Below are 16,338 nucleotides of genomic sequence, written 5' to 3' on the forward strand. Positions count from 1 at the left end.
ATATAATACTGGATCACAAACTGGCATGAATAAATTATGAAGGAATGAATAAATTGTGAAGGAATGAAAAATGATGTGCAAAGGGAACAGAACCACGGATCTATATGTGCCCTGGAAGGACTTACATAGATGCATGCACTGGCAGGATGACTCTGCAGAGAAGAGATATGGATTGTCAAGGTTTCATAGCACACCTAAACAACAAAAGCACACCGTGGGGATCCTCCTAGCACAGCTAAGAAACCATGGAAGCACACTTCAGGGACCTGAGAATGCTTCATGTTGATTTCAAAAAGCAACAACAGCAGCTGGTAAGGTTAGCTAAGTAAGTATAGCTACTGCCAGTTATTTCTTTGACAACAAGAGATGAACATTCCTGGCAAAAGCAAGACCTGGGAGGAAGGACAGTCAGATGGTCAGAAAGGCAGCAAGAAACCTGGAACATCCTATCTCTACTTCAGACTTCCAGAACAACCTTGAACAATCTGCATTAATCCCTCTGTGGTTTTGCTCCTCTTCTGCAAGATGGAGAGCTGAGAGCTCTGATAGGAACCTCACTGCAGACTGAGAGGACCCCACCACACCTCCTGCTAGGGGGGTGAAACAATTCTCCTCACTGGGAGCTCAGGTTCAGGGAGCACAGAGCTCAGCTTAAAGGTGCAGGAATAGAAGTGTGGACCACCTCAAACTAACCACTTCCCTAAGGGTGAGCTCATGCTTTTTCTTTTTTTGCCTGAGGTATCAATGTAAACAGTCAACCCAGCTTTTTGTGTTGGCATAAAATCTCCTCTGGCTTTTATTTTTTTAAAAAACATAATTTCTCTTCGCATAGGACAATAGCCCAATATATGTAGCAAATAGTTTTGCGTATAATTCAGCCTACCTTCTGTCTCCTGTCTTCCAATATCAACCTGAATTCTGACATCTCTGAGTTTAACTGTGAGACAACAAACACTTTTAACTTTAACTTTACTCCAGGCTGAAATGATTCAACCAAAACAGGTTTTGGCTCTGCTAAAAGCAGTTCAAACAGCATTACTTTTTTCTTTCATGTGAGGGGCACAAGGCACTCCACACAAAAAAGTGCTATATACACAGAAGAAAGCCTCCATCCTTGAGGTGCACAAATTCTAAAGTTTACACTTAAATACATTCTGCCCCACTGGTTCAGTTCAAAATGGCTCAGTTCTCAAGTGGAGGTACAATCACAATAACTCCAAATAACTCCAGACTTGGAGAGCAAAGAATTGAATTAGTCTCAAGATCCTCACTTGAAATTAATACCTTAGAGAATATCCTTTGTTCAAACTATGTTTCTCAAATCAGTTATAGTAAAAGGCATCTGTTCAGAAAGAATGTTGTGGTGTCATTAGCTTTGTTTTGTCATATGACTTCAATCTGTGAACAGTGACATTTTCTTAACTTCTCTTTTTCACTTAGATGAGAAAAGTTGTCATCCTGGCATAACACAGTTTGTCATGGTACCAGTGACTCGTGGGTGGATCTATCTTTCTGTTAATGATGACAAGCAAGGCAAATCCGTGACAGAGACTTCACTGCTGAATTTGAATTTGGGCTTATTTGCTTAGTATTCATGAAGCTTTAAAATTATAATATTTTTATTATCATTATTATTTGAAGAAACATAGCTGAGGCAGCCTTCCTAATCAAAGTGCATGTAATGTAATCTCCATGACCCAACTTCAAGGAATTGCTAATTTTTTTTTTTAATTAAGTTTTAAATTTTAATTCCTTTTATTTTTTTTAGCGAAATTATTATTGTTCATTAATGAACAGTAATTTCATTCTAGTCGTGTGACCCAGTACCCTGCTCCAATAACACTTAGAATTATATATTAATCTGTGCAATAGACAAAGATCATTGATACTTGAAACGATATAAACTGTAGAGAATATAGGGGACTGTGGTTCAGGAGAACAAAGATAAGTTATCCATAGCTTTAATATTAATCAAACTCTTGTTATCAGCAATGTGATAATGCAGACAAGTTGTTGGGAAAGTGATACACACTTTTCATTGCAAAAAATGACACCATGTAAAGAATCAGTAAGGGCAGCACTGCAAATCTATCTGTCCCATAAATGCATGCTTGACTTTCCCTTGGACATATGCTTTGTTTTCTGCTTTAGTTTCACCCTAGAAATATGCTACTTAGGGAGTTAACTTAATCTCTCTCTGTAGTGCTGCCACACAGCAAAACAAATAGAACATAAAACATCTGTTACAGTTATTTCGATTAAGAAAAGCTTATTTAAATAAAGCACATCTTCAAAATTGCCATAAAGAGCAATAGTGGGTTTGGAGCTCAGGGTTAGGAAATACAGAATGTTGCTTGCAGCTCTCTCTGTAACAGAGGCAGCTGACTTCTGGGAGCCAGGAATATGTTTATCAATGAAGGCAGAGAGCATGAATAGTACTAATGGTAAATACACAGCTTAATATACTCAGATTGTCAGTTTTGGTGATTCCCTCGGTCTGATTATTTGCAACTATTGTGCCTTGGTCTTTCACAGCTTAAAGACTACAATTAAACTGCACAACACATGCAGATATCTTGCAGCATTTTTACTGATTTTAGTCAGTGAGAACATTGTAATTAATCCATCACGAATTCTTGGATTCCTGTCTGCCTCTAAGAGTCCCTTTGCTTTCATGGCTTTTCTGAAGCTCTTTACTATGAGACAAGCCTTGTAGGTTGCTTTAGAGCCCAACTTTTCAGAGTCAGATCATCTTGATTTTTGATAAAAAAAAAAAAAAAAAAAAAAAAGTGCTTTCTCCACTTCCTATCTGTGGTCCTTAAGTTTAATAAACACATGTGAATGATGTTTACCTAAATCCATTTTTAAAATAGTTCTGGCTATATTTGATGTTGCTTGTTTTTCTGGTTTTTTGGTTTCGTTTGGGTTTTTTTGTTTGCTTGTTTTTTTCCACAGATAAGTTCTACTTTAGGCACAGTTGCCTTCCTCAGTGAGCCCTCCTTTAGTGTTACCAGATTGACCAAATACTCACAGTTACGGTTTTTATTGTTGCTTTGTTTTGTTTTGTTTTTTATATAGTGCTCTATCTGATAAACACCATTAGAATTTTTTTAAATATAAAAAATGTTGAAGTGATTTTCCCCCCTGGTTTTGATGCGTTACCCTACCATAGTCTCTCTGGGGTAGCTGGCATTTTAGTTTCCTGCTCAGCAACCAATCAGCCCCAAACATACATTTGATTTTGGTATGTTCTGGTTTCCCATTCTATATCACCCTTTGCTAAATGGCTGGCTTCTATTTATTTACTTGAGGGTCTCTGTGGCAGCCAGGTGAAAAGTATAAGCTTCTTTCTGGCTTTGGTTCCACTGAAATAAGACTAATGCTTACTGTAGGTAGAGATATACTAAATGATAGTAATTATTTACAAATAGCATATAATTTTGCATTATTTCTAATCACCTTAGTCTAAGATTTTCCCTAAGAATGACAGATTTTTTAGGAACCCTTCCTGAAGTCATTCCCATAGGATCCAATTCTGTAGCTCTTATTAAAGCAAGAACTTATTTGTGCGAGTCCTTTTACTGAGTATCACAAGAATTATTCATATGAACAAAGAAACTTTTAAAATTAGGTCATGAAGTGTCCCCCCCCAAATAATATGTCAATACTGGCAAGTGCTGTCCTTCAGGAACTGGGATTGGGACTTTTCATTCAACTTTCTGCAATGCTCAAATTTCAGTGCAGTTTGTCTGATGGAATTGCTCATTACAAGAATTTCACTGCATACCACTGACGGCTGGTTATAAAACAGGCTTCATGACACTGTTCTCCACATCCCCTGCTAAATTAATTCAATGATTCATGACACAGAATTGGAGAGAAAGTAAACTAGCTCTTTCTGCCATCCAGCATTTGACCGTGAAATGTAGTTGTTGATGAAAAGGCACACTTAATCTTGTGTGATAAAATTTAATAAGAAGTAGGTCAGAAGAAAAAAAAATAATCAGCACTTGTTTCCAAAACATTTTAGCTGAGTTACAGCATACTTAAACTGGTTTAATTGCATAGTTTCCTGCAAGAAAGCCATTGTTTTCCTATCTCAGGAAAAGAATTTCTAAGTGGGCAGATTCCCACAAAACTGTTGAATTTGATCCCCTCTTCTTATTGTGACTCTAGTTATTGAAAATGGTTTAAACTAATTGATGAGGAGATGTAAATCTCTCTTTAGACTATACCCGTTCATCACTCCCTCTGACCAACACCCCCTTTAGTAGAAGGCAGTGAAGTATTAGACAGAGACACTGAATTCACTGAAATTCCCAAACTCCGTGTCCTGACAGTGGAAATTATAGCTTATGTGGAATTTTGCAGTTGATATGATAATTTTCTCTGCTGGTTTCAAAGACAGCCAAATATCAAGTAAGAGAAGCAGGCTGGAAACATCAGCATTGTTTAGAATACGTGAGTTGCCATTCTGCAGGAATTCTCACTTAGAAGGTGCTGTCTACATAGTAAACCACAGGTCCTCCGTGCTTAGAAGAGTAACAATAATTTTACATTTCTGTGATCCAGAAGCTAGAAGATGCTTTGGGAATGGGATGCCTATATGGAAGAGAGTCCTGATTGATAATGGATGAACTCACTTTTTTTCAGCTGCTTTTTTCTTCTCTGCATGACATGCAGTAAATTAGGCCATGGATATATTTGGATTGCATATAAACTTCATGACTCCAAGATCCAGGTGTTTGAAATGGAAAAGACTGATTAGTAAGCTAAACACCTTGGTTTTCTTTGATTTGGCCTTTCAATGGCCACAGGAATCACCAACCAATAGCATTTCCTCTTACTTTTTTTTTTTTTTTTAAAATCTGGTTTGATAAAATTACATTAAAGAAAGGATTGATTTCTAGGAAGAAAAGCAAAGCAAATGAACACAAATCTCTCTGTGGCTTCCTAACTCTAACTTCAACAGAGCATTCCCTTGAGAGTCTTGGTAAAAGGCATTCCCATTGCTCAAAACCCATTGGCTTTGGGTCAGACTGCAGCTAGTGAGAGAAGTGGAAGTCAGAGGCACAGACCACAGAAGATGAAGGTACAACTTGAATCTAAAAGGGGAAAGTAATGGAATGTGGATAATAATGAGAGTGGAAAAAGTGCTTATGAATGTAAAAGTGCAGTGCATGATATGGAAAGTCTAGTGACATAGATTTAATTCATGTCCCAGTTAAAACCCTCTTCACTTTTTTCTCTTTCTATTAAATCACTTAAACCCTCCTTTGTCTGTATCCACTGAAAATGGGAATAATAGGTCACAGGAAGGCTATAGGATTAAATTCTCATGACGGACTGTATTAAAATGTCACTTTATTTACATAAATGTAGGGTCCTAGGCATGATTTGTGTGAGGGGCAAGAAGATGCAAGCAAGGCAAAAGAGAAGGTAAAGCCAGGCTCTCTTTCTCTACGAAGGATTCAGATAGTGGACTGAAACCAGACACTGTATTTGTTCAAAGGCTGCTGAAAGGAAAAACACAAATCTAGCAGATGCTGTCGAAAGTGAAGTCCTTTTGCAGCTACCATGTGCTCTCTTTTCACGGTTTTGCCCTGTGAAACAAGGTCTGTAGCCACAGTCTGGTCCTGTTACTAAAGACAAAATATTTAGCCTTCCTCATTCATCTGAGAATCTCTCATCTGAACAACTATGACTGTCTTCCTTTTATTTCCTTCCCAGTTTCCTTAGCAACATGCAAGGACACTCCAGAGAAGCAGTGACAGTCAACACCTTCAGTCTAGGCTTTTATGAAGTTTCTAACCTTCACCACCTCTGATGAGCAATTTAAGAGTAAGCAATTTGAATCATACTGTCTCACATGCATCTTTGTTCCCCCACAGTGAGACATTACAGAATGCAGCACAGCTTTTACTCTGCTGCTACTTCCTAAGCAAGAAAAGATCTTCATTACCTACTACCTAGGTTTGCAGTCACCACACTGAATCTCTCAGGAACAGCATCTCCTTCCACTCTTTCAGTAATCCTCTTCCTTTAAAGCCCCTTGTTGTAAGGGCTCTCTTTGAGCACTCAGTGCTGTGTAACCAAATGCAAGCAAAGACCCAGACTGTAATGGCATTTCTTGCCAGTTTGAAGCAACAAGGTGCTACTTGGCAAGCCAGTGTGGTTTGCTGCATTGCTGCTATCTCCTGGCTTACCAGACATCTGCAGTGCAATTGGAATCTAATTGGAACCCAGGAAATTAGTGGATATTCAACAGGAATCTTCACAACAATCTTTTCCTTGTAATCCTATTTGTATTTTATTGTGCTGGTCCATCTGCCATCCCTGGCTTCCTGAAATCAATGGCTGAATCTATAGCTAAAAATCAATAGTGAGCAATCACCCTAGCAATTTTTAGGTGGCTGCTGGGAAGATGGCCAAAAATCCCATTAGGCATGTTGAGAACAGTCTTATTTCCCTGAGTCATCAAAATTAATATAATGAGTGGATATGCTTCTAAAAGCATTAGTGTAACTAACTCAAAGTTGTTTGAGTATCTCCACAGTGACGTTCCTAGCTGGAATTAACAAATGCTGGCTTTCCATTTCCTCTGGCCCAGATGAAAAAATGATGCACTTCTTGACCTGCAAAACTGATTGTTTTACACTAAAGTAAAAAGTAACAGATGGAAAACCACTAAAGGACTATGGTTTGAAAAACAACAAAAAATCTTCTGCTTAATAGCTTTCTATGAAGATTCATTTCACATAGATTAAATAAAGTAGAAATTATTTCTCATCATTGCTCAGCAGCAGCTCACTTGCTCCCACAGGAACATAGTATAAATTTCCAGACAAGTACTGATAGCTACTACCAGGTTCCAGTCTGTAGTCTGATCGAATTGGCCTGGTAACAACTACCTGTGTATGTGAAATGCTGTAGCTACTTTTCTTTTCATCCTCTTAAATCAGCACATGCTGTCCTTGCTCTAACTCTGTACCTACATATCAGATGTAGATAATGCTAGCATTGACACAAACAGCAAACATTTCAAGAAATCAACCTCTACAGATATTACATGGTCCCTTTTATCATCTTAAGGAAAAGTAGTAATATGAATATGTATTCTAGCAGCTGTGTTTATATACAAATACATCTGCTACTTGATACCTGAAGATTTGCCACTGTTTTAACATATTTCCTCCCCACTCCTGTGAGGCTAGACCAAGTGGGGAAGACAGACACTGAATCTCTCAAGGTGACACTGAAAGACTACAGCAGGAGGAGATATCATCTGGGCACAGCCAGGTCCTGCTGACTGATTTAGATCCACCTAAGCGAATTATTAAAACATCACTGAAGGAAAAGGAAGCTCTTAAAAGAGAACATTGTGAAACTGAGGCAAAGAAAGTGTGCTTGCAATATGAAGGTGCTTCCAGAACTGGCTGTCACCACCATTTTATTTACCTGGAAAAGCTACTTTTACGTGTATTTCCAATCCTGCCCTACAGCACTTTGTCCTGTGTCACTTCTGTTTGCACACCCGTCCAAATGCAAACTGACAGAATTACTTCTACCTGCTTATGTTGCTCTGTTTCTTTTTTGGTTGCATTTCCCCCATACAACACTCCCATGCAACAAGGAGTTTCAGACTCCTTGTCCAACTCTCATCTGCCTTTCATGGGTGGAATCTTCTTTTTTGTTTTCCTGCCCAAACTGGTGTCTCTTTATTTGCCCAACCAACATAACAATGGCCTTCAGCTTCATTGTGGGAAACCTAGGTTAATCATAAGGAAATATTTTGTCATAGTGAATATAGCTAAGTTCCAGAATGAACTCCAGAGGCTGTGGAAAGGTTCAGGTTAAGATGATCCTGTCCTGGCACACAGCCTGTGGGTATGGGTAACCTCTCATAGTCCCTGCAGTCCTAAGATCAATTTTTCTTCCTCCATGTTCTCTAAAACTAAAGGGATGAATTTGGCTGAGCTGCTAAGCTGCTCTACAACACAATTCACTGCCATAGGATGCTTTGGATGCAGAAAGACAAATGAGATTAAAAAGAAAAAAAAATTTTGTTTCTTAAGGGACTCCCATTCTGGTTTTGCCCTCTTCTTATACTGCTAGCATGTGAACACTGGCAGGGAGAGGCTACCAGGGAGAGAATGTGCCACAGTGAGATCCTCTGTGGCTGTTCCTACATCTAAATGATTTGGGGCCACATATTCCTATTTAAGATCTTGGTTTTCATTTCAGAATTACAGCAAAGGCAGGAAATTGAAAAACCCAAAACAATAGTGGGTCATTGAGTCTATCCTTACATTAACTAAAGAGAGACTGAAATGGAACAAAAGTGGGTAAGACACTGGGCAGATGCTGTAATAAAAGCAGTCATCAAATTGCACTGTAAATTTGTGCTGAAGGGATGCACAATGGAAGAGAAGATTTTTTTTTTCTTGAGAAATGGATGAAGAAAGGTAAGTTCAAAGTCTAAACCCCTCTTCACTCTATGCACGTTGATGAGAGTGAGCAAGGACATGGTAATTTAGGCTCCTAGACAAAACTGATCATTATCTATCTATCCGAGAAGGGTTCTCAGCCTTGAGAGGCAAAACTCATCCATATGCAACACTACAGAAGAGCCTTCCTTAGGCAAACCAACATTTTTACATTTTCTATCCTTGGCAGCTGATTTCTGTTACAGCAGTTTGTCTATCACAAGCAAGTTTGAAGTGGAAGGCAAGAAGGCTGAGACTGCTAATGGACTGATGCTATACACCTTCCTGACAGGATTTTTAGGAGGCATTGCAAGCATATATGGATACCAAGGGAACTTTTGCAGGGGAGACAATAACAGCAAGCTACTTCTGTTTAGCTTCTGGCTCCAGGCAAAGGAGGCATTACAAAAATCAGAGTGGGAAAGAGAGCTGGTAATCCACAACTGAAATGATGGCCATTTTTCAAAAGATAGTTATGCTAGTTTTCTTATTTTTTTTATGCCCATGACACACAGGAGAAAAAATATTGTCTCAGAAGACCAGAGTTAAGAAGGAAAAGTTTGATAAGGGAAATGCTATTTTTCACCATGGGCAGAAAATGCAGAACTGGAAGTTGTGACTTGGTAAGAGATCTCCAGGGCATACAATTCAAAAAATATTTCATGTGAAATTCCATCCACCCATCTTCTCCTCTTACCCTTTTCCTTTCTTCCAGCTCCCAAACTGACTTTAAGCAGAATGAAATGTGAAAGGTTTATAAAATTACTCTGCAATAACCTATTGAATATGCAAAAAAACATTTCACAGGTGTCTTCTTCCTATCACAACACAGGGGTAAACATTATTTTAAGGTTTTAGCACAGAAGCAGAGCACAGATGGTGATTTTTTTTTAAAATCTGAAAACGGAAGGGAACATAAAACTTTGCACTTTGACCTGACTGTTGTTTCAAATCAGTGCTGTTTCCTTACAGCTGCTCTGTCTCCTCTGGCATTCAAAATAGGCTGGAACCTCACAGAGTCATCTACAAGCTTTTGATAAAAAAGATGGCAAGGATGCAAACTGAAGCTGAGTTGTTGCTGTCAAACAGGGCTTCAGAGATTGGAAGGAACTGAGGGTGTTTAAGCATATGACATTCATAAGTGCTGGAGACTTACAGATATTCACTGTTAATAAATGAGCCAATGGTGATTCTCTGTGTGAAGGATCTGCAGTATTATTAGCTCAGCATCGAGTACATGCATAAACCCATTTTTGTGACATCACAAACACCCTTTTTTTGTATCTAAGGCTAATTGCTTCATTTTATGTTAGCCTCAAAAGGAAGCAGAAGACTGATAGCTTTCTGCATAAATACCAATTCTGCTTCTTCCATCCTGTACCATCCTGTACCACTGCAGAGGTCCCTCTCTACCTCTGCACTTTCTCACCTTTCAAAACCACCAGCCTGTCATCTGCCCACATTTCATTAACAGCACAAACTGGAGTGCTGAAGAATTATCCATTCTATCTAGAAAAGTATATATGAAGAAGTTGTTTTGCATAAAGGCCAACTTTATGTCCTGGACCTGTCAAATACTCATCATAGTTTAACCCCTCTTCATAACTGGGGCATTTTGCTGCTGCAGTGCAAATAAAAACATAACATAAAATGACAGACATGCTGAGGATAGGCAGCTTGTGTGAAGAGAATACGGGTATCACCCCAAGTAATTTCAAGAAAAATTACTACTATAGTAGCAAGACAGCTTTACTGAAGGAAATAATTTTAATGGGAATTGTTTGGTGTAGCTCAAATGAGGAAATTTATTTTACTGTGCAAAGAGTTTTATGGAGATTTCAAAACTGTAGCCATTTTACCCCTAGTTTAATGAAAAATCTGAAGAAAAAACAAAGCTTTTGAGTGATTGTATTTGGAAAAGTCCCTCTTCTTTAATTGTTTTAATTACCATTTAGAGCAAAATAACTAACCCAGTAATTAAACTGCCAATTAAACCAATGATATATAAAGTATACAAAACAAGTTCATTCCAGATGGAATACTCTAAAATAGAGATACACTTCAACCATCACAAAAAAACCCCCACATTTAAATGAAAAAGCAATAGTAATTCAACTTCCATAATTATTTCACTCCCACGTTATCACTTCTTAACATCCAAATGTTCTATATCATCATCATCATCATCATCACTGAATGGTTTGGGTTGCAAGGGACCTTAAAGATCACCTAGTTCCAACCCTTCCACATGACCAAACTGCTCAAAGTCCCACCCAACCTGATCCTGATCACTTCCAGGGATGGGTCATCCACAACTTCCCTGGGCAACCTGTGCCAGTATCTCACCACCCTAACATGAAAGAATTTCTTCCTAATGTCCAATCCAAATCTACCCTCTTCCAGCTTAAAATCATTACCCCTTGTACTAGCACTACAAGCATTTTTATCACGACAAGTGGCTGTAAAAAAGCTGCCATCCCCGAGAGAGCATGGCATGGTTTCTTTTGTGTGTCACACTTTATTGAAATGCCTTCATGTAAACCTGAGTACTGCAATGAAGGCTTTACTCAAAGATGAACCTGAGACTGTGGGTATTTCCTATTGGTGCAGTTGATCTGATGTATGTCTTTCAAGCTTTTTTGTGTTTAGTGGTACAGCCTTATTATATCTGGTAAATAAACTCTGACACCAGTGAGAAATGGACTTCAGTAATATAAGCAAGTAAACCAAACTTTCTTTTCAAATGCTACACAGGTGAAAGTCTTCATTTTTTCCCTGATTTCATTTTTCAGTGGCAGTGTTAAATGTCTTGTATTTCACTACACACCTTTCACATCCTAAATATCTTGGACTTAATTCAGAGTTTTGAATATCATGTAAATTATGTAAATCTCGAGACTTAAATGTAAGCTTGGTATCCTCTGAAGACATTGTCTTCTTATGAAGTCTTCCTTGCTAATTTCAAATGTTCCAAATAACTTGCTCCCACTGTCATGATAATATTTTCTTTAGAACCAGTTACTAAGGTTGTTCTTTTCAGGCTACCCAGTGCTGAGGTGCAGCCAACAACGCTGAGGTGCCCTCCAAAAGACAATGGGCACATAACAATTGTCTGTCAGAAAGAGAAATAGAACTGATTGTACACCTGGTTATAGGTAATTAATTATAGATAGGATACCATCCATAAAGTAATAGGACATTCTGTCATTTCTCTTTTAATATCCTATCTGAAATACAACTTGACTCATTAATTGTTGTCCACCAGTAGGAGGTATGTCAGATAGAAATGTCATCTAATTTTCCCTCCGTAAAAGATCCCCAAAAATATTTTCTGGGAGCCTTCTAAAACTGTGCTCTCCTAACTTCACTAGATTATATTTAACCAGTGAATCCACGTGATCGTGCAGATCACAGATATGACCAAAGTAGAGGATGTAATTTCATTTCCAAACCATTACAGGGAGTATTGAGTTTAACTTTGATTTGAATAAAACTATCAAATTTTGGACATACATACAGGTATGAGGATGAGATTATATTATTAGTTTGATAATGCTTACTCTCTGCTATATGTATTTTCTTTGCAATCATAAAGAGGAAGCAAACATTTTCCTTCTGTATACTTGCGGGAATGAAAAGAAGTTCATTCCATACACACATATATATCAGACATATTGTAGCCTTGGAAATCATTGTGCTGTTGCTTGTTAATTTCTAAGAGTCCTTAAATTGCACATTATTTTAATTAAACAGAGTAATTTAACTGGCACTGCAGATGTGACTGGTATGCATTTGGAAACTTGACAGTTCTTCAGTCTACAGAGTCACGCTAGGAGTGATGAAAACCTGGTGAACAGCACAATCTAGATGATACAGATCAGTAAGGGAGCTTTTGTATGAGCAGACACTGCAGTAAATGGGCACAATCAAGGCATAAGACTGTAAAGTATTTTTTTCTTGGACAGTACAGCTGAATTTTATAAAGTAAAGCAGGCAAGAGTCATTTATACTAAGGAATTGTGAAAATCAGATGTGTAAGTAGAGGTTTTGGTTTTAAACAAAGGACAGAAGCAGTAATGCAGTGTCTGTGGAGTGTTTTACCAATCCGTCTGTGTTAATATCTCCAATCTTTTCTGAACATTGCCACACATAATCAAGACTGTATAAATGGATAATTCACTGTTAGAATGTGGAATTCTTTAAAGAAGTGTGGCAAATATTTGAGACCCTTTGATACCATAGTTAAAAAAAAAAAGACATATTAGAGGAATAGTTTTTCCAGTACTACACATTTGCCCATCCCATGCTCATCTTGTGTGGTAGGTGCCTTAAAAAGAATTATAAAAACACCATACAGACAAGTTACAAAACTTGCTTCGTTTCTGTTCTTTGTGTATCTATGAATCTCCTCTTGCATTCTCATAGATATGTCTCTGTTCCTCTTGTTACCTGGTTTTCTCCAGCAGAGGAGTGTTGAGGAACATCTTTAGCAGCAACTCCCACACTCTCCCCACTGGTGCAGAATTAACAGCTTCCCAAAGCAAGGCAGCTCTGCCACGACTGCTGGCAGAGGGAGGCAGTTGCTGAGACAGATGGTGCCACATCCAGACAACTTTAAAGAAAAATCAAGGCCCTACACTTGACACGTGGGTTTATTGAATTGTCAGCTAATGAAAAGCAGAAGAATTAAACAGGACTACAGCACTGTGGGTTTTCTGACTTCTGACAAAGAACAAGTGAGCTAAGTTACTCTGTGTTACCCACTGCCTACACAGTGCAGTTATACACAGTTATGACCACACACCATTACCTCTCTGCTGAAGGTAGAAAGATTTCACAGTTTCACCTTACAGATACTCAATATACCTGATTGATAAAGGCTGGGGAAAGCTGTTGAGGAAGACAGCATTTAAGGATTTTTTGAGTTTGAATCTCACTTCTTACACTGATCATTCAACTTTATTCAATGCTTCCCTAGGTACATAACAAGAATTTAATTATTAGAACTGAAGAAAAAAGAGAACTGCTTTTTCATGGGTGACTGCAATATTTTGATTCACTTTTATGTCAACAAGGCAGTCTCTTATATAAGATTTTCTAGACTTGCTCTTCAATCCCCAATTTTGAGCACTCCAGAAAAGAAAGTAAACAAGAAACCAAACTGCATAATCTATGCATCCTGTTAAAACAGCCCACTTTCAAACTGGCTGGGTTTAGAGTGTTAAATCTGTAAGATACTGGCTTTGGCTATTAAATATTTTGCTTTGTGATAGCACTATTTATTGTATTCTCTACCTGCTACTTAAAAAATTGTGTGTATATATTGTGGAGGACTACAGAAAAACAAATCTAAAACCTCAGAGGGGACCAGTAAATATTTCCTTTAGAATAAAGAACTAAGTCACTAATGTGAATATCCTTTAAATCTAAAGATGATACTCAGTTAAGGCAAGAGAAAAAACATACCTGTGAAAAGCCGATGACCTCTCCATTTTCATCGAGAATGTTAAAATTAATGATTGGACCCTGGACATCAGGACTGCTGAAATCTGTATCACTGTAAACACGTACTACAGGAGCCCCATTGGCATATTTTAAGGTAGTCAGCACAGTGTAAGTGTAGTGAGCCAATGCAAAGGTGTGCTGCTTTATTTTCTCCATTCCACCTACAAAAGAAATGTGTACATACATGTCAGATTTTAATGGAAATGTAAAAAAAAAGGATAACGTTTCAGAACGGTTAGGAGGGAAAAAAAATTGGTAGGTTTGTGTTCCTTTACATGAATATATGATCTGCAAAAGTTTCTTTGCTGACACAAAAGCTTTAGAAGATCTGTTTCACCATGGATTTATCTACAATTAATCTACTGGAGAAATATAAAGTTACACTGAAATGGATTCACGTGCATTACAACATTGATAGTTCCACCATATACATATCACTAACACATTCTGGCACAATTAATTTGAAAAGGAAGTTTTGCTCCAGATCTGGCTCTGGAGACCATGGGAGTGAGGCATCAATTCTAGTTCAGAATAGAAATCAAATTTCTATGTCTAAGATAGAATAAAAATATACATGGAATTACAAAACACAAGTGTTAGTCTACAAGGAATTTACTTGAATAGTGAATAAATATTCTTCCAAGGCTATTTTTTTGCAGAAAAAAGAGGATATTGTGAATGCCTCATTGACTACACCCATGCAATCTATCAGGTAAGCTTTGCATAGAAGCTTTCACAGAACTTGGTCTGGGAAAAGCATAAAGAGGAAAAATGTTGTCTGTTGTCTTTTTTTTTTTTTTCCCCTAGACTGAGGACTTTGAAAAGAGGACTGCAGTGATTTCCTGACAGATGGAGACCTCTTCTACATCTCTGCATTCTGAGAGGATGTTTCATCTCTCTTAGATGTGTTCAGAGGCTATTCCATAAGATGATATACCATTGTCACCTATGGCTTTGGGAATATTTTGATTCTCTGCAGGAAGCTAGAGCATAAATGCCAGACAAAAACCCAGCCATTTCAGTCAAATGAGAACATAAATAATCTAAAGCAAAGTAGCAGCCTGTGATATTCACTGGGATAAAATGCTGACAGAAGACAAGTTTACTGGGTATGACAATAAATATGGTGTAGGAAAAGGAATAACCCTAATCCTAACCGTAATGAAACTAATTTATCACATGGACTTGGAAAAGTATAAGTAATCTTCAAATTAGAAACTGCAAACCTATGAATTTATATCTTTATGGAAGACAATTAAAAGATAACACTATGATCTCAAAGTATTGTAAAAAACACAGAGAGATACCAGAAGGCTAAGAACATACCCAACCAAATCTCCACTGAAGAAACTGGAGTTTTGACTAGAAATCCATTGTGGTTTCTATCATATATACTGTATCTGGTACTGTGGTGGGCCTGCATCATATGGAAAAAGAAAGAATAATTTCCTCAAAAGCCTCTTGAAGTAGAACGGTATTTTTCTTCCTCGGTGTTAGATCCAGAATATTTTCTGAAATGTTGAGTATGTTATTTGAGGCATGTGAGCATTTCTGTTAACTATAAAGTGATCTGACATTTTCTTTGCCTTTATTTTTTTTAAACTTTGTAACCATACTCCTCACCCTTCTGTGCATACTGTTTTTATATCTGAGTATCTGGTATCTGTTTATTGACTTTTGTGCTTTTACCTTTACAAAGACTGTATCATTTATGATTGTATATAAAGGAAAGAGGAAAAAAAAATATATCTTCGTCCTGACATCAAGAAGAATTACAATAAGTTCTGTCTCATTTAGGTAAGCTAGGACAGCAGACAGTACCATGAAATTACATTTATTGGTGATAAGAATAATAAAAAGGAATAAGAGATTTAATGAGATACAAACACAGAAATAATTTTCAAGGAACACTGCCAGAAGCTAATAAGTAGAATTTCTAGATGTTAGCCACAGTAAACTTGGCAAGCATCTCTAGAACATTTTGGTCTGAAAGTCAACATGTATTTTCAGAGTCTTTGAAAAGACTGCCCAGCCAGAGATGTCCTAGTCATTGTTTGGTAGAAGTTAAGGGTCTTGAATTAGTTAAAAAAAAAAAAAAGAAAAAAGAAAATGTTATTTTTCATCTACTGCCAGGAACTAGCTGGCTTAAGAGAAGTGACTGCCTTGTCAGCTTCTGAGATGTCTGTAATAGCCTGATTCAGAGCTTATTCAAATTGGCAGGAATCTTTCAATGAAAGAATAAACTACTGTCCTTGTCTCTTGTTGAAGAAATCTCTTATTCAAAAATTTCAGTCTCTCATTCACAGCAATCATCTTGCTATCATTTCTGTATTGTCTTCATCCATTC

At 37.6% G+C, this 16,338-nt stretch overlaps 1 protein-coding gene across 2 annotated transcripts in view; it reads right to left on the bottom strand.

Moving 5' to 3' along the window:
* The window catches only part of MOCOS (molybdenum cofactor sulfurase), a 219,108-nt gene that overhangs the window by 40,945 nt on the left and 161,825 nt on the right, over positions 1-16,338 (bottom strand). For both annotated transcript variants that reach the window (XM_071736830.1, XM_071736829.1), the window contains exon 6: positions 13,953-14,152. In XM_071736830.1, coding sequence (XP_071592931.1) covers positions 13,953-14,152 — 200 coding nt within the window. The remainder of the gene's footprint in view (positions 1-13,952; positions 14,153-16,338) is intronic.

Source organism: Heliangelus exortis, chromosome 2, assembly GCF_036169615.1.
Source record: "Heliangelus exortis chromosome 2, bHelExo1.hap1, whole genome shotgun sequence".
NCBI classification, from domain to species: domain Eukaryota; kingdom Metazoa; phylum Chordata; class Aves; order Apodiformes; family Trochilidae; genus Heliangelus; species Heliangelus exortis.